We start from the raw sequence: 19,477 nt of genomic DNA, 5'->3' as shown, positions 1-19,477 counted from the left end.
CAGCATAACGTTAAAAACAAAGAAAATTTCCTAAACTCTCCTTAATGTCAGCTACTGCAGCATATTGACTGAAATTTCGTAATGTAGTCAGTTCCTTTCCATAAAGGAAGCAACAAGAACTGCTGGCTCTAAAACACCAAGCATATGGCAAACAGAGCAATTTTTATCTACCTGAGCAAAAATGTGGGCAAAAGGGCACTTTATGTCACAAAGAAGTAGAATGCCACCTTTCCAATCACGCGAACTATATAAAGATGAAAAATGAAAAGCATTACTCACCTAATGTTAAGGTAGGTAAGCATCTGTAGATTTTTTATAGATTCCGGAATGGATTTGATGCAGTTATGATACAAATTTAAAGTTTCCAGTGGTGCAAACAGCCAGACGTCAGGAGGAATTTCGGTAAATCTATTCTTTGAAAGATCTAGAAGCAAAAGGAAAAAAAAAATCCTTAAAGTCAAAAATTTCATGCAATAAGATTAAAATACACACTGTTATTCTTCTCATGCTCCTAAAAATTAAGGCATAAAGTAAGCGTAAAATAATTCAGTTTTACCAGATGCTACAGCATATAATTAATTTACCAAAAAGACTTAAAATACTAAAATAGTGTTATTTGATATGAACTTAAACAGAAAATAGAAAAATGACAGGAATTTAATGAGGTATTACTAATAATTAAGAATGCCCAAAAGGAAACAAAATATTGTTTGTCCCTCTTCTATTAGCCTAAAAAATTTCAAGTGGAATATGACCTTGAATCCTGGGAATTATCAGTTAACTGTCAAAACCTGTGTCATTAAAGTTCATGTAACTATCTTCTTGAAAGCAATAGAGATTTACTTTAGAAAGAACATCTAGTTTTTTTGAACGTAACTCTGGTTCCCAAGTTAGGATAGTTCCAAAGGATGTGGTTTCTCAAAAATGCTGAACAGAGTCTTTTAACAAAGCAGCAATGCAGACCTCTTGCTATTTCAGGCTTTAGTTCTTAGTTTTTAAGAACTTGCAAAAAATAACTGTTTCTGCTTAGCTCGCATCGTATCATCAGCAGAACAGTTTCTTTCGTTCCACTAAACCGAAGAAGTGGACTAGAAAGTGACTGGAAAAGTGGCTAAAAGTCACTGTCAGGCTCAAAGAAGAGAGCTTAACAGCTTGAACCAGCAAACCAACTAACTGCCAGTGGCATTTCTCAGGGGTCAACTTTAGATTTGGTACTGTTTAGATTGTAGCAGATGCAATCTGCTCTAAACACATGAACACCCCCGAGATGGAGGGAGAGAAGGGGCAACTCACACGCTGGATGGTTGGGAGGCCAGCCAGAGTGACCTCAGCTAGCACACACCTCATCTGGTTTAGTAAAGGGAAATGCAAAGATGTGCACCTGTGGCAGAGTAACTCCACACACTAGCGCAGGCTAGTGGATGAAAGGACAGATATCCTAAATTAAAACTGAAGCAGCTTGCTGGAACTTTAAACAAGAATGGTTTTACATGGGTTAATAGACTGAAGAAGCAAGAAAAGCTGCTAAGTACAGAATTGCACACAATTTAAGGTGACAACCCCTCTAGAAGTGAGAAAAAGGAATTCTTTGCTTAACCGGTTTAGATGGGAAAACATTAAATTGGGGGGTGTTATGTGAAAACCAAAATAAAGACACTATCAATGATCGCTTATGAATCACAGGGTATTTTGATTCACTATCTCTACAGAAACAGAAGTGAGAAGTACAACATTACAAAGGTTACATTTGAAAGGGGAACTACGAAAATATGAAGAAGTTAACTCTTCAAAAAGAAGCAGAAGTTAAGTCTTTACGTACTGTACAGAGACCATTTAAAATCAGTATATTAGAAGTTCAGAACAGAAGAGTTTGAGAAAAAAGCTAGTTTGGAGAGGAAGCCATTAGATGTAAGAATGTATCTCACAAGTTTAAGTCATGATCAGAAGGAAGAAAAAAAAAAAATGCCACTTTCAGATTACATTTAAACTGCAGTAAGGCAGCCAAAGAGAATTAACATCATGTTTGCCTTATTCTTGCGCTTTTCTCTAAGCATTCAATATCAGTTACCACCAGAGGCATGCTGCTAGAACAGACGGGACTTTTATTTGATCCAGTGCAATCATATTTATGTTCAAACTTTGTATTTCAAATTCAGCATGCATCTCATGCAAAGATTAGCTGGGAAATTTACACTTGAACTTCATTTCAGTGTTACAGTATTTTCATCAAAAATGATGATTCATGATGTTCTGTTTGCTCTTTTTCCCCTCCTCAGAGATCCAAAATTTTATTTAGAAGTGAAATCACAAAGGTAAACACAAAGATAAAAGAAAAAAAGGTGACAGATCTGCTCTACTAACTAGCAATATGTAAAAATTTTCCTATCCATCCTATCCATTTTTTCTGGTAATGCTTTAGTATGGTCTAAGCAAAAAAAAAAAAAAAACAAAAGAAAACAAACAAAAAAAACACATACCACACTGTGCAAGACCTGATCCTAAAGATATACTTTTAGTTGATCTAAACATGGTTTGGAGATCAACACATGGAACATGGGTACAATTTATTATTAGTCTCTCAGATGCAATATGATCCTGGAAAGGAAAAAAACACTGCAGAAACACCTGCATATGGTGATTCCCAGAGGTCAAAATTTTTTCCATGTCCACAAAACTGTCACCTTCCAACCCAAATACTGTCATGCTAGCATTTACATCAAACAATAACAGCATTAAAAAGTGTAATTACATTTCACACAGTGATTATTAATTTACTTGACCGAAGAAATACAAGCAGGCAAGTGTTACAACTTCATGTAACACTCCAAAACCACCCTATGATTGCACATCCTACCAACTGTTCTTCTGCCATGCAAGTATCCCACCTTTCTCCTGGATCTCAAACAGACCCTGTTCTCATGGATGCATTGCAAGTACAGCATAGGACCAAAACAGGGCCAACAACATGTGAAAGAAAAGGCTCAACCGGATCGAAAAAGCTCAACCAGCTTTAAGCATCACTGCCAAAGTGGAATGATGTCCAAAGCAAATATAGTGAAAGTACAGCAATACGTGATAATTACAGATGCTACAAACTCAAGCACGGATCAATTGCATGGTTATCAGCAACAGGCAGCAGTATCTTCTACAGCTTATCAGCTGGTAGACAAAGCTGCTGCCTCTGGAAGTACTAAGTAGGTGAAATTCCACTGTCCTTTCTCAAAGACGCACATCGAATTAAAGAGGATATAACCATACTTCAAATTAGTATTTGAAACTGAAAGGTTATTAACCATTCGTTGATTTTTTGTTTGCTCTTTATAGGTAGGGAGAACTACTTTAAGACAGAAGACTCTGACTATTAGCAGAGCTATAACATTTTTCTTCCTGTTTTTATAACCTTAAAAACAGTATGCCAAGTTAGTCTTATCTTCCTGAATTCTGTTTGATGGCTTGAGACAATGCATGTTACACGATTTCACTACTACGTCAGAAAAAAAAGGTTAGAAAGAAAAAACATGCTGATAGAAAACAAATTTTAAATGAGGGTTTATAATGAAATAGTAGCATGCAAATCAAGGCTAGTAGATATTTAAGTAGATATTTAAGGCTTCTAAACCAACTCAAAATAGGGGTACCCTAGTCCTTTAGCTAGGGAGAAATCTCCCTGTACTCACTAGTTCTCTTTGTGCTATTGAAACTCTAGTTCCTGAATCCTCAATACCACCACTCAGTTTCTAACCTATGACAGAATTACAATTTGTATAATTGTTTCAAAACATGTACAGCTCCTCCCCCTCCGATTCCAAGTTCAAGTAGACTTCTTATTATATACACTACTCCAATGCTGTAAATTAGCTTATCACCATGAGATTTTGTTGAGTTTAAGTCACCAACAATCTGTCATCCTGTCATTCCCATCACAACTGTGTATTTGTACTGAATTGGACTTATGACACAGTTTATTCAGTAACCTTAGTCCATATCCCTGTTTTCACATGTCTCTTTTGAGGTATCAGAGACGTGAAAATGTTCCAAGTCTGCGCCTCTCCTGTTCAGGTACGTTTGTAATACCACAAAAGCCGTATTTCCACATTATCTTTAGTCTTGCCATCTTCTTTACTGGGAATAATTAAATGCAGATGCTCAGAAATGTTATTAAAAAGAAACACTGATGAGCTAACATTAAACTCAAATTATCTGCATCTGAAAATATCATCCTTCATTTTAATATTCTGCCAGCACCAAGCTGACGAAGACCTCAAAGCCCTAAGAGCTTACAAGCATTAGAAGAAAACAGTTTAGAACACCAACACACTTGTAATACATTTTTTTACTTGCTCATTTTAGTGATCCTGTTTTGAGAAGTGAAAATATAACAAAACCCATGGAAATAGTATATATACTGGTTGTTTACTAGCAAACCAGAGCTGTCAGTTTTTGTTGTGACATTCCGGTACTAAATAACTACATTTAAGTATGTCATTTGTCTTCAATGTTATCACTAAGAATACTCATTTTCTATCTTGTTTTAATCCTCCAGGACTATGGAAAAATGGATTAATGAGTCAGCAGATATTCAAAGGTAAGATTTGACTTTACCGACCTTAAACCAAAGCCCAATAGTGAAGTCACAAGTAAAAAAAGTCACAAAAAAGAAAAAAAGAAGAAAAACGTATGTTTCACTCTACTAGAACCTCAATAATAGAATCTCAAGACTCCTTGTCAAGTTTGGTGAGAAACTAAGGAAATAAAAGATCTGATTTTCACTACTAACCACAGAAATGGCACTTAGCAGGAACAAACTAATTTAATCAAGTAAGAATGTTTTCTTCAGTTGGACTGAAATTAACATAGGCTTCCAGGATAATCCAGAAAACACATTTCACAAGACAGAAATATCACCAGAGATTCTCAAAACTCAACTGGACAAGACCCTGAGCAACCTGACCTAACTGGACTTATTCTAAGCACATGACTGCTCTTGATGACCATGAAGAGCTCTTTAAACATAGTTAATTACCGGATTTAAAATTGTTGATTGTTTGTATTATACAAATGTAACACTCTTAGCACTGTTTGGGTATTTCAAATGTCAGTCTTCCTCTTTACTATCATAATGAAACAAAGATGTATCTAAAAAAACACGTGCCTAAATACAGACCTGCATCCTATAGAGGAACCTAATAATTGTGCCAATCATGAATTTTGATGGCAGCATTAATCTAAAAGCAGCCTTTACTTGGAGCTTTCAAAAATGGCGCTAAATGGTTAGGGTGGGTGTTAAGTCTGCCTTAAAAAATTAGTATCCTGTGTCCTGTTTGACAAAATGAAAGTGAACACTCCTCTGTGTTTTAAGTACTGTGCTCCTATGCCATTAGCTAGTACAGGCATGAGGGAAAACAAAAGAAAACTTAGAAACTGAAAGCTAGATCTGGTGGGAGAAAGAGAAGAGAGACTACTAAAGAGTATTTTTCTCAAGGATTCTGATGAGAAGTCCTTTGCATAAGCTACCTAGCACTTTCCATTAAAATTTAAACAATGTACAAAACAAGGTTTCTGAAAGTACTGATTCCTCCTCATTTTCAGGAACCTTAAAAGAAATGAGCTCTTAAGCTTGCCAAACTTAGATCAGAAGGCAGGCTCTCTATCATTCTCCTCAAACACTATACAGCACACTCACAAGTTAAGAGTTCAAATCTTAACACTAATGCACAACTGCAGTTGTTAAACATAGAAATTTTTTACAATTTCCCTTTGAAAATTCAAAAAAAGAACCCTGGGTAATTAAATAACTAAGATCAGAACTCTCAACGTAGGTTGCAAAATTAATCACAGAACAATTAAATGTGTCTGAATTTAGAATGACTGCATATAAACAACCACTTCAGCTGCAAAACAATTTTATTTTTTTAAAAGAATTTACTGGCAAAAAAATGCTCAAGAATTACAGGAAAATTATTTTTGTACATAACTTTATGCATTTCATATCCAAATAAAACGTTTGCTCTCCTAGATTAAGAGCTATTGTAAAGGGCTATACTTAAACTGAACATCTATCAACTCTTACGCACAATAAAGAAACTCTGACGTACCTGCTAGACACTTTATCTCTCGGGAAATTAAACCTATCAGCATACCTTCCCTGTTACAAGCAAATTTAAATACATTTACAATCTACTGTTACAAGTGTATGTAATAACATTTAAATTGATTTTTTCCAGGTGTGTATACTCTGAAGTCAAATAGAAGCATAGTGTGTGTTCATCTAATCTTTGTGGTTGATACCTATTTTAACTGACATAATAAAATGATAAAGATCAGACAAAAAAAATCAGAAGTGGCTCGATCCCAGTGAGCACTTTGTATAAAGTCACAAACACTAGGAGTCACACTCCGCAGCACGATCTTCCCACAAATGGGAAGCAGTGGCACAATTGTTTTTTTGTTTTTTTTTTTTTTAAAGCAGTAGACACATGGATACCAGTCGTTATGAAGTTAAGCCTGAGTATTTAACATTGAGGTTGACTGTTTTATTTTCAAAAAATTAGGCTCTTAAAGATTATTTTATATATATATATATTTAATTCATCTAAAAGATCTGCCAAATGATTTTTAATATGACATCACCAAAATTGAAATTTAATTCCAAAACACCTGTAATATTAACTTTAAAACCTGTATCTAGAAAAGCTCCCTCATAACCAATTAAACTTTAAAAGCCTTTCTGGCTTTCTAGTACAAGCCTTTCTAATCTCAGCATGGAATGAATGTGCAGGAATAGCAAATCACTTCGTTTCTATAGGAGCAAAAGATCACTTAAAGAAATAGTTTTTAAAGTCCCTGCCCAGAAGGATCTACTTTACAAACCATACATTTAGAATTTTCATACTTAAATAAACTTATGTTACTTGCCACTTCATCTTCACTTCATGATTAATATTGCAGTAGCTTCACACACACTGCATTTTCAGCTGAATTACTTATACAGCTAGTTCTGCTTCTCAGTGTCCAGTCTTGTTTCTATTTGTCTTAGGCATGATTTTGTGATGATTTCACTTTCATATCCTTCTCTAGCTTCAATATGTTGAATTACATCTAGTCAATCAAGGGAAACCAGCTGATGTGATATTTCTGGATTTCGGTAAAGCTTTTGACACAGTTTCCCGTAGGATCCTACTGGACAAAACATCCAGCACACAGCTAGCCAAAAACATCATACGATGGGTGAGCAATTGGCTGACGGACAGGGCTCAAAGGGTTGTGGTAAATGGGGCCACATCTGGCTGACAGCCGGTCACCAGTGGGGTCTCCCAAGGCTCCATTTTAGGAGTCAGTCCTCTTCAATGTTTTTCTAAACGATTTGGATGTAGGACTAGAAGGTGTTCTGAGCAAATCTGCTGACTATACTAAACTTGGAGGAGTTGTGGACTCTGTTGAGGGTGGAAAGGCCTTGCAGAGAGATCTGGACAGATCGGAGAGCTGGGCGATCACCAACCCCATGAAGTTTAACAAGAGCAACACCGGGTCCTGCACCTGGGACGGGACCACCCTGGCTATATGTACAGACTGGGTAATGAGACGCTGGACAGCAGCCCTGCAGAGAGGGATCTGGGGGTTGTGGTTGACAGCAAGCTGAACATGAGCCAGCAGCATGCCCTGGCAGCCAGGAGGGCCAACCGCATCCTGGGGGACGTGAAGCACAGCATTGCTAGTCGGTCGAGGGAAGGGATTGTCCCGCTCTACTCTGCGCTGGTGCGGCCTCACCCCGAGTACTGTGTGCAGTTCTGGGCACCACAGTACAAAAAGGATGTGAAACTGTTGGAAAGCGTCCAGAGAAGGGCTACTAAGATGGTGAAGGGCCTAGAGGGGAAGACGTATGAGCAGCAGCTGAGGTCACTGGGCCTGTTCAGCCTGGAGAAGAGGAGGCTGAGGGGAAACCTCATGGGGGGATCTACAGCTTCCTCATGAGGGGGAGTGGAGGGGTAGGTGCTGATCTATTCTCTTTAGTGGCAAGCAGTGGGACCCGAGGGAATGGTGTCAAGCTGAGGCAGGGGAGATTCAGGCTAGATATCATCAGGAAGAGGTTCTTCACTGAGAGGGGTGTTGTGCACTGGAACAGGCTCCCCAGGGACGTAGTCACAGCACCAAGCCTGTTGGAATTTAAGAAGGGTTTGGACTGCACACTTAAGTCACACGGTCTGAGTTTTTGGGCAGACCTGTGTGGTGCCAGCAGTTGGACTCGATGATCCTTGTGGGTCCCTTCCAACTCGGGATATTCTATGATTCTACTAACTCATAAGTGAATATGCTGAAGTTGTAAAGCTGACAGTGATGCAGCCATATTACTCTATTTTTTTTAAATGATAACTCAAGCCAAAGGCACAAAACAATGCTAGGAGCAGAGAAGGGAGTTTTCCTTCCATACACGTATCTTGATATTGCATGCAGTTCCTGGCTTATCTCAAAAAAATATAGGGTACAACAGAGGATATAAGTACATGTGTGAGAATTTTTCAGTATAAGAGATTATACAGAGATTTCATGAGCCTGGAATAGAAAACTGAGGGCACAAAATCCATTTGCATCATTTTCAAGAAAAACATTGGGCTGCAAATAAAGTTATCAATTAACGAGTTAAAAAATACTATTTCAATAAAGAATACTGGACTAGATAGACCTTTGGTATCAATACAGTTCAGTTTATATAGTAGAAAAATGTTTTTCCTATATACAACAGTGAAGGATCAGAGACTGCACATAAATTGAGACCAGTACCTATTCTCAAGTACTTACTAGGCCAAAGATTAGAAAAGAGAAGGAGAACCCTTCACAATTCAAACAACTGTAGTTTGACAGTAAGGGGAATAATAGGCACAAGATTTTGAAACTGAAAGGACAAAGAGTACATTTTAGCCTTTACACAGTCAGAAAATTGCAACGTGCATAGGTGAGAAACTCAGGACTTCTGAGCACATTCAGAAAAGTACAAGAGGAAGCCACCAATCTGTCCCCTATTAGTAGATAGACACAAATGAAAAAAGTAATTACTTTGGCCAGTTCAACAGCTTCTGGTACACATTCAATCATTTAATATGTTTCCTAACACATGCAATGTCTCTTAATAAACTAAGAAGTGAAACACAAGGTACCGGACTGTGGTAACATGACCATGTTTCTCCTGACAAAACACTACCAAAAATTTTAGCTCGGGGCTGCTCCACATTAGGTAGGAGCTAACAACCTTGTCATATTGCTTCTGTATTTTACATTCCTCTGCTTGTGCTTCTTCTTTGAGCTGTTTAAAAGAAAGAAAAACACTCCCAAAACGATGGGTTGCTATAAGCAGCTTTTTTTTTTTTAATTGGGCATTTGGCAGTGTGCAGAATAGCTTTTAATTCTGTGAAAAAGACAATAAAAAGAGATAGGAAGTAGTGTTTGGGTTCTACATCCAACAATTCAAGAGCTAGAAAATACCTGCTCTATGGGTATCCACATCACTAATTTTAGTTACACAGCCTGTGCAGTGAAAGCTACACAGGAAGAAACCATACATGACCGCATAATTAAAGATACTCAAAAAGCCCAGAGGAAAGGCTGTTCAGGCAATGAGAAACCGTACTTTACAGATTCATCATTCCTGGCTTGTCAAACAGCACTACTAAATAATATCCTAATATCCTTTTTAAAATATATATATTCTTATTACATTAGGGCCTTAACCAAAAGGGCATCCCCTCAGATTGAACCACAATTCTTCCATGGGAAATACATTTTTCTGTATCCGGAACAGACCAATGGTTGTCTATCACAGGTGACTTCTGCTGGGGAGGAGGAATTGAGATCCAGTACACTGGCTTTGAAATCAAAGTAGCCTTCCAGCCTTTAATACAAGTTCCTGTCCACTACATATTGGCACCACCTGCTGAAACAAAATGATAAAGTGACAAATTTAAGTAGATGCATGTTTTAACAAACAGATGGCCAGGGATTTGCTCATTGCGTAAGTTACATCTGCTGGCTAGCAGGCTACGAACAGGCCTGTGATGCAGAGTTCCTTTAAGCCATGTACTACTCATCTTTGTTGAGAAGTTATACATTGGCTCACCAGTCAAACAGAAGCCTTCAAGCACTTGGGAACGTATCAGTAATAATCATAGCTGCCCAAGCAAGAAAGGCCTTGGTTCTGTAATAAAAAAATCCCAGGTCCATTCGAAGAACGCCAAGAACCATTGGAGAAGACCATGGACAGCCACAGAAAAACAGGAAATTTGGAAGTCTCTCCACAGTGTCAAGGAGAACCTTTACCACAAATAAAAAATATTGAGTAACTCTGTATTGTCTGTGAAATTTTAGCCTTCAAACAGTCCTTGTTATTTTTTTTGCTAAGGACATGTTCTAGCATTAAGTGTCAGCCTTGCCAGGAAAATGAGTATACACTTTTGAGTCAGCTCCAAGAAATCTTCGCAAGTCACATGAGAAGACACTTTTCACAAACAACAACAAAAAAAATCTAAAAAAAAAAGCAAAGACACTGCTGTGTCACTTTCAGCTTTTGCATCTGATACATTTCTGAACATGAACACCACTCCAAAAAGTCTCCTATAACCTGTTTGTTTCCATTCAAATGTGAAGAGGTCATTACTGAAGAACCACATTTCTCAAGATGTTTGAGTTCTAGAATGTAATCTAGACTTACAATATACGTCATATGTGTTTCTTCAGCTGAAAATTGGATTTGCTGTTCCTATTCAATCACTTGCTGTCACCTGAGTCAAGGTTGGTACCACCAACAAAAATAACTTTATTCATTCAGGCAGCAGAAGAGTAGTACAAATAACATTTTCATGTAATTCACATTGAACATTAAGCTATAAACGTTACTGCTTTTAAACTTGCAATTGCACAAATCACTACATACATCATATTTCTGGCCCTTGTAAGGTAAAAAAACAACAGTCATGCCCTTAGCATATGCAATGGCATCATAAAGAAGCATGATTCCCCTCACACCATACCCCCAGCAGACCCACGCAGGAATCACAGTGTGGGAACTTGGCCCGTGGTAGTGAAATTGTTATTAACCATGACAGGAGGGCTCATTCTCAAGTCAGACTTGGAATATGCTGGTGTTACTCCTCAGGTACATGAAAAGGCAGCAGGTGGTAACAAAGGAGAAATTTCAGGTTAATATAAGAGGCAATCACTCAACTACTCATAATCGCTGGGAGGTTCCCTTAAAATTAAAAACGGGGTCTCAAGTTTCTTGTGACAAAGTCACAAGCAAGCCTGATGGCACCAGTATATCCACACAGAGCAAATAATTTTTTTCTGTCAGTCCATTACCTTTCATATTTACTAAATTTGTGTTTTAAGAACTGCTCACAAAAAAAAAAATAAGGAAATTTCTGAAGGCATCGGTTGACTTGGGTCAGGATGGCCGTATAGCACAGGAACCTAACTACAAGAAAAAACAGAACAGAAAACACATCTCTTCAGCTAAGCAGACAGTGATTACATTGATGTGATTACTCAATTACTTAACTGCCAGGGGCTTAATGTTGCTCACACAGCAAGAAGCAAAATTACACACGTTAATAAAGTGATTGGAATATTCATACACCTCTTGATATCTTGCAACTGATTTTTTTTTCCCCAAGAAGTTCATTTAACAGCTGCACAAGACTTGTTTGAACAGCCAGATGAAAAATTCTGGCAAACCAGAAAATAGAAGTATTTTTTGCCAAAGAGCTGCAATGCAAATTCACAGTTAACAAAAGATATGACAAACGTAAGGTCAGAGCTAACCAGCCAGATACTGTTTATATGCTTTTAGTTCAGCAGTAAGCTTTGTCACATGAATTAAGATGCCCAAAATGTATTATATTATTTGCCAATTATGTACTGGCAAACCATTACATAAGTTAGATATAAAATATGGCCAAGCCTCAAAAAAAAAAAAAACCACACCTCCAAGGGTATTTTTGATGATAACAGCAGTTGTGCTTTAAGAAGCGTGCGTGCATGTATACATATAAAACTGTAGTGTTTTTACTTCAGCAACAGGAAGTTATTTCTAGGGTTGATTTTACTGATGCTAAGGCAGAATATTCTGGATTTACAGTGACACTGCAGAACCTACTGCATTAAGGCTTATGATATGGCAAAGAAATTGTTTGTAGCTAGGTTTGTACATGAGAGATATTATATACTTCTTTTTTTAGTGTTTGCTTCAAGTATCACAGAACCGAATTTCAGAGAGTCACCAACTTAGAACTGAAAGTGAAACACAGCAAATCTTTTTGACCCAAGGTCCCTATTCCCCATGTTTCTGCATATATCTATAACCTTATTCATGGGTATATCGTAGCACGAAACAGCAATAACCGTGAGAAAAATGCCAATAAACAAATGACTATGAGGTAGTAGTTGATCCCACATCAAAAGCTCTATGCCATACTGACACTGTAAAGGATACCATAAATATTCACCAGCAGAACACCATTTACCCACTCGTCAAAAAAAAAAAAGTCCACAGATAATGTCAAAATAAGGACTACAAATCTTTTGTTTACGATCAAGTTTTTGAAAGACCTCTAAAATTCATATTCCATGGCATTAATTCATAAATAAGTACTATAATAAACCATCATTGTTAGGAGAATGTTTTTGCATAGACACATATCAAGTATTTAAATAAGTGCTTTTAGAACAAAAAGCACTACGGCTGTTTTTGTCAGAGACTGCCTTTAAACATTTTCACACAACATCTTTCATGATGCAGGTCGAATCCTGATGGTGGTAACTGGGCCCTACTACATTTGAAAAGAAAGATAATAGCACTGTAGACAGCTTTTACTCAAATGTGATGGAATTCAAAACAAAGCTAAAAATTAAACACAGTTACAATTTGAATTAATAAGAAGTAAACAAAATATGGATCCTTGATGCACCTGCTTCAGGTTACATAAAAATTCATTTAAATAATATTCCCTACATACAATGTCTGATTTTAAAGCTTTAGCTATTGAATATTCATACAGTGAATCGGTCTACTATGTTGCTGCATAAATTTTTATGCTATTACATGGAAACAGGTTCCATGAAATAACAATTGTTTTTAATTTAATGTAGTGCTTCCATTATGACATAACACGCTTTTACCTATCCCTATTCTGCACTGCACGTAGGGATGCATCACATGTGCCAGAGGGGGAAAAAAAAAAAAAAGAAATTAATATCCCACAAATCATTAGCGAGCTTGGTACCGGATACAGGAATTGGACTTTATAAATCAGTCCTTCACAAATTTTACACCCTATGCAACCTAATATATCACAGGAGAACAAGTACGTCGTTATTTAACTCTGCACAAACTGCAGCCCACAACAAAGACCAACAGAATGAGTATTTGGTAGAGCAGGAGTACAGGACTGTCAGAGATGGATAAGGGGCCACAATAGGCAGTCTCCTATTCAAAACAATAAGCCAGCTATTCATAACCGATGGGGAAAGCAAACCCACATAATAAACAAAAACACGCAACGAATTGATTCGCCTCGACGACGTTTTGGAAAGCCGCTGCTATTTCCGAACAAAAGATGACAGACCTCCCATTTGTATTTTGTTCTGGTACGTTATTCGAAAAGGATGCGTTTTCGGCAAGCGCTCCAGCAGCGAATAAACCCAGGAGCGCATCAGCGACGAGCCAAAACCTGACAAAACCTCCGCGGAAAAAAAAGCGCAGCTCTGCTTCTCCGCGCGGCTCGTAGGGAAACGCCTCCGAGTTCGCCTCACCTGAGAGCCCTGCCTGCAGGCCGGCTCCTCCAGCCGGGCGCCCCGCGGGGTGCGCGGCCCGAGCCGCCCCGGGCACGGGGCTCCCAGCGCCCGCAGCGGGACCCCCCCAGCTCCCCGCCGCCCCCGCAGGCCGCTCCCCGCCGCCACGACGGGGACGCCCCCCCCCACACACCTCACCCCACACCCGCCCCGCGGCAGGAGCCGGCCCCGCCGCCGTTCCCCACCCCCCCCCCACCTGCTTGCGTGGTGTCGCTGAGGTCGTAGCCGCTGCCGGGGAAGTCGCGGAGCTTCCTCCCGCTGAGGCAGAGGATGCCCGAGCTGCCCGCCTCCTCCAGGGCCCGGTCCAGGCTGCGCACCGTGTGCGGCTGCGGCAGGGTGGCCGCGCCCCAGTGCGGCCCGGCCGAGAAGGAGAGCGTGAGGTGAGCGGGGATCCCCAGCCCCCCCGGCCCGTTGCCGTTCCCGTTGCCGTTCCCGTTGCCGCCGCCCCCCTGCCCGGCCGCCATCTTCCCGCGGCGCAGCCCAGCCCCACAATAACAACAGCGGGGCCGCCCGCCGCCGCCACGCCACTGCGCAGGCGCCGCCGGGCCCGCAGGGGGCAGAAGGAAAGGGAGGGGGGGCCGCGGGAGGGAGACGGGGGGGGGGGGGGCGGCTGGCGAGGGGGCGTGGCCTCTCCGCGCTCCTCGTCCGTCCTCGCCAATCCGCGGCGGCGAGGGGGGAAGGGGCGTGGCTCCCCGAGGCGGTGCTCGCCAATGAGGGGCCGCGCGCGCGCCGAGGGGGCGGGGCGAGTGGCGGCGGCGGCAGCACGCGGGGCGGGGGGGGGGGGGGGGTCCGGAGGCCGCCGCCCGCGGGGCCGGCTCCGGGTTTCCGGGCGGGCTGCGGGGCTGGAGGGGCCTGTGGCGGCCTCGGCGCGGGGGCTGCGCCGTGTCCCTGACCCGGTCAGCACGGCAGGCCGGCTGCTTTCGGTACCGGGAGCCCTTTCGGTACCGGGAGCCGTTTGGCGCCGGTCGTATCCGTGGCACCGGCGGTCACCGATGGCGCCCTGCGGTTAAAGAGGCGTCCCAGCCAGGCGCGGCCGGGCCGGGCCGAGCCTCTGCGGGGAAAGCCAGCAAGGAGGCGCGGCTGTCCGTAACTGCGCGGCCACCGAGTGGCGTGGAAAAAAATGCAGAAAAAATAAAAATAAAATAAAAATCAGCGAGGAATTGGTGGGGCAGAACAAAGGCGGGCGGGTTGTGGCCCCCAGGGGGTTAGGGAGTGCTTATGCGAGCCTCAAGGCCGGTAACACCCCTACCTCAAAATGGGGAAGCAGAGCGGAGAAGCCTAAATGAGCTGGCCACCACGTCCTGGGCCCTGCTCCGTTAATGAGGTGCTGCCCGATTGCTGGACACTCTGGGAGGTTAATTAGCTGGATTACCATGTGATCTGCACTCACTACGTGCTGCATATTTATCTGTCAGAAATTACTCTAGAGTCATCATTAAGAAATGGTAAAGAAAGGCTCAGAGACCCGCATTTTAATGCATTTGCTATGGGTTTGATAAGCAGAATCAGTTTTTATGCTTTGATCCTCCTGCAGGTCCTTAAATGGATTTTTTTTCATGCATGCATGCATCATGACTAATTTGGGGATCTAAGGGAAATTTCTCTTATAAGCAGGATGGAAGAGACTATAGCCTTCAGTCAGCAATATGTCAATGAGAGACAGCTGAGCCATTATTAGTCAAAGGAGGAACAGCCCTGTAGTATTCTGTGGGCGGTATCTGGCCGAAATTCAAATGAACTGAATTAGCCAGGATCAGTAAGAAGGTACTGAAGAGTGAAGGATTTAATCCTTTGGTGCAAGATTGTACAGACTTTGGGATCCCTCTGTCACTGCAAATAGATTGGCTTTCCAGCAAAAGAGGCCACTGTGCAAAATTAATGTGTGGCGGGGGAAGGGTTCCCATTGTCACCTGCAAATATTGTGTCTGTCTGCTTCATTTAGCTTTTGTGGAGCGTGTGGATGCTTTTGTGGAGCGTAGGATTAAATCTTACATATGAGTATCTACCCATGAGTCTGCCCACGATGAGCCTCTGCTCTTGTCCTGAAAAAGCAAATCATCCCCTGGGTTCACAGCAGGAAAGTCAGACAAACGTGCAGAAACACTGTTGAGTGCTGCCCTCGGCTGGGTTTCCAACCGGAGAGGGTGGAGGTTGACAGACCCACAGGCTGATGGTGGGCCAAGTGTGTTTGATGGTTTTGCCTGCAGACGTGGAGCAGGAGGTGCAGTGGCTCTGCGCTGCAGTTGGCAGGAGAGACGCGGAGCATCAGCCAGGAGCCAGCCCCAGCAACTAAATGTTAGAAATAGCTGCTCTGAGTTTGCAAAGCGGATGGTTTGGCACAGGGCCAGCTCAGATTCGCCGCTCTGCTGTCCTCCCTTTTAGCCACATCACACAGCTGCCTGCTATTTAAAGCCTAACTGGTCTCTGCGATGTCAGACAGAGGAAACGGGACAGCTCATTTTGAAGAGATGGGTCTGACAAATCGTCAGAGAAATCACCATTTAGTTATGCTGGAGTTCTCGCATATGAGGGGCCTTTTTATCTTTAACACAGTATTCACTGTGTCTGCAGGTGTTCCTACTGAGAAGCACACCAAACTCGCTGAGGTTCTTCAGGCACTTGCTCACTCCTTTAAATGCATTAAAGTGTCCAACAAAACAGGCCAGAAACCACAACTGAGACTTTTTCCTAACAGCTAACAAAAAATTCCCAATTTGCAAGTTCTGTCTTGAGCAAATTATCACTTATTCAGGCAGAAACTTGGGAAATGATTGCATGCTCCTATGATATAGATATGTGCAGATTTACTTTTATGACCATTTATCAACGCAAGTAGCCACACAATCAGAACAGATGTCTGGAATGCTGCAGTCTAGTTCATTTTATTTGTATTTTCTTTTATAATCTTTCAACAGTTCTTCTACACGCCCACCCCGGTGCCCTTTCTTATTTCATTAAGAACCAGTAATAAGATAAACCAGAGTCACTAGTTTAGTGGCAGAAGGCTCCCGAAACCAAACTTCTTGCCATAATGAGTAGTAAGTCATAGCTGTGCCAGTTTCTTCTATAAAACAGAGATGATAGCATTTTCTTGTTTAATAAGGCAGCTAAAATGAAAACAGGAAGAGGTGGATGTTGTAGTGAGACTGCACTAGACAAACCTATTTTCTCACTACCGTACCACAGACAGCGTCTATGTTTCAGGAGACTGAAAACCACCGAAAATCCCCCACTTCCATGTATAGCTTCCACTTTGAAAGTCTTTGTGGTTACCCACATCCGCTCTAGATGAGATAAAAACTCATAAACTCATAAAAGATATGATATCAACAAACATTGAGAGGTACTGTTAGTGCCCTAGAGGAATGAGATCTAGATAAGGCTTTGATCTACCTAACTTTCAACATGTGTTGCAAGATGTGGTTATTCAAAAGTCTTGCAGTGATCTTGTTCTGGGTATGACTAGGCCCAGCCACACTCAGAAGAAGTGCAAGAGCTGTGTGGCCAGCCTGCTGTGCTGCACCCACACCTCTTCTGACCACTGCTCAGCATCATTGCTCACAGCTCCACATTTACCCTGAGCGCTGCCTTCTGGAGAAAGCTAGACAGGGTCATCTAGATTGGAAATGCTGGTACAAAACTGATTATGAAAGTAGTGTAGGGAAAGCAAGAGTGGAGTCCCTTATCTCTCACGTACCTTCATAACATCCCCCTCTGTCCTGCAGGCTGTGCCCCAGGTCAGGTCAGTGGCCTGAGCAAGTGCATGTGACAAGAGCATCAAAGCACTGCAACAAAGCAGTGACACTGCCTGGGGGTGTAACGAGGTGTAATGCCCCCCAGCACTTCCCCTGGACTTGCAGACCTCTGCTGCCTGGCACAAGCGGCACGAGCTCTGGGCACCTCAAGCCGAGTAGCAGCTGCAGGGACTGCCGTGAGTAGACACCCCCAAAGATCTCAGCATTCCTGAGTAAAGACTTGAGCTGAATACAAAGCAGATCTTTGTCCGTCTGGATTGCCTTTTGCAGTGAGAAACAAAGTCCTCCTAAGATGTCAGCACTGACCTTTCTTTGCAGTCTTTAAAGACTTCCTTGCTTTAAGCAATTAAACACCAGAGCTTCCATAATGTTCTTACTATGTTTCCTTATGAGTAGCCTCAGTCCTCCTACATGTGAGGTACTGAGATAACACATTCACAGTTATTTCAGCACTCACATGATCCTTCTGCCATCTCCTTGATTACTCTTCAATTTCTTCTCACTTACTTTGCATGCCAGTGTATGGTCTGTTCCTAATTGATACTGCTTTTCTTCTTCAAGACCTGCAATTGTCCACGACCTCACACAGGGAGTTCAAATAATCTCCAAATAACCAGATTCAAGACTCATACTAAAATGGTATCATTTGGCCCACTTTAAAAGCAAAGCAAGCAAACCAAATAGGTCAAGAATAGCACGCTGTCAGTGCTAAAGGGTGGTGATTTATCTGAAACATCATTTTGAAAGAGCTAGAGATAACTCAAAATACTACAGTATCTGATGCTTCAATAGAAAAGCAAGCGGGATTCCATCTGCTTGCTTTGGTGAGCAATATCTATTCTTAAAAGTCTTTTGTATAGACCACAATAAAACAGCAGATCCATTAATGAGAAGGTTCCTAGTACCCTTTCCATTGGGAGCATCTGATTATTTGTACAGCTAGCAATGCTTCACTGAGCACCAGAGAACACATTCTTGAAGGCAGCGGGGAGGGCAGCTCCTACTCTCAAAGATATAATTCCAAGTACCACTTATTCCAATTACACACACTGGAAATATCTTCTCATGGTGCCGCAGAGGTCTTTTATCTTTTTTATCCTTAGCTGGTCATTCTAGTGTGATTTCTAGAAGGATTTTAAAATTATTATTATATTTTATTTATTTTGAATAACGTGTTTGCCATGAAATAACATACTTTCCTTGCTTGTTTATTGGCAAAATTTGAAATACATACCTTTAATTGAAGGTTTACTCTAAATCAAGAGCCTCTGAGAAGCAACATGAACTAAAACTGCTCTTACACAACCAGCAACAAAGCAACCAGCAAAAAAGCTGCATGGTCTAGCAGTGAATCTCCCTTTACTGGGATGTAAGTCGGTTGGATACAGATTGCACTGGAGCTACCAAGTCCCCTGTCATCCTGCACATGTGTGGGTTGAGTCCAAGCCCATGCTATTGCAGTTATCTTTAATCAAGTATGCCATGCATTTCACAACTCACATCTCTATCACACGAAAGACTGTCTAAGATAGGAAGTAACTGTTGTGACCTTGTCCTAGATAACTGGACACGAGATGATCAACTGTAGTGTGCTTTAATACAATTGTTTTGGTGTGACATCATCCCGTAGGCCTCCAGCTCCAAACATACTTTTCATGGGATGATTTTAAGGATGTTCTGCATATTCCAGAGGTATAGCTAATGGGTTTAGTAAGAGTAGTTCTGCATGTACCAGGCTGATATCTCATTTTCTAATCCACATACGTACAGAGAAAAAAAATCCTTCCCTAAATCCCTTGCAGTCTTACAGTACCCAGACTGCAACTGCTAAATGCATTAAGAAGCAAATCATGGAGCTCTTCATTAACTGTTAACAAGAAGTGGAT

At 41.4% G+C, this 19,477-nt stretch overlaps 1 protein-coding gene across 4 annotated transcripts in view; it reads right to left on the bottom strand.

Moving 5' to 3' along the window:
* LRCH2 (leucine rich repeats and calponin homology domain containing 2) overlaps nt 1–14,376 on the bottom strand; it is a 44,992-nt gene extending 30,616 nt beyond the window's left edge. The window contains exons 1-2 of one of the 4 annotated variants that reach the window (XM_080553743.1): nt 14,033–14,376; nt 280–424 (exon numbers count right to left, since the gene is read on the bottom strand). In XM_080553743.1, coding sequence (XP_080409869.1) covers nt 280–424; nt 14,033–14,300 — 413 coding nt within the window. In that variant the 5' untranslated portion in view covers nt 14,301–14,376. The remainder of the gene's footprint in view (nt 1–279; nt 425–14,032) is intronic. The other 3 variants (XM_080553740.1, XM_080553741.1, XM_080553742.1) reach the window with 3 other exon arrangements.
* Between the last annotated feature and the right edge of the window lie 5,101 nt (nt 14,377–19,477).

The sequence above is a fragment of the Anser brachyrhynchus genome (assembly GCF_964034855.1).
Source record: "Anser brachyrhynchus genome assembly, chromosome: 13".
Classification (NCBI taxonomy): Eukaryota; Metazoa; Chordata; class Aves; order Anseriformes; family Anatidae; genus Anser; species Anser brachyrhynchus.
This window is presented reverse-complemented; position numbering and strand designations above follow the sequence as displayed.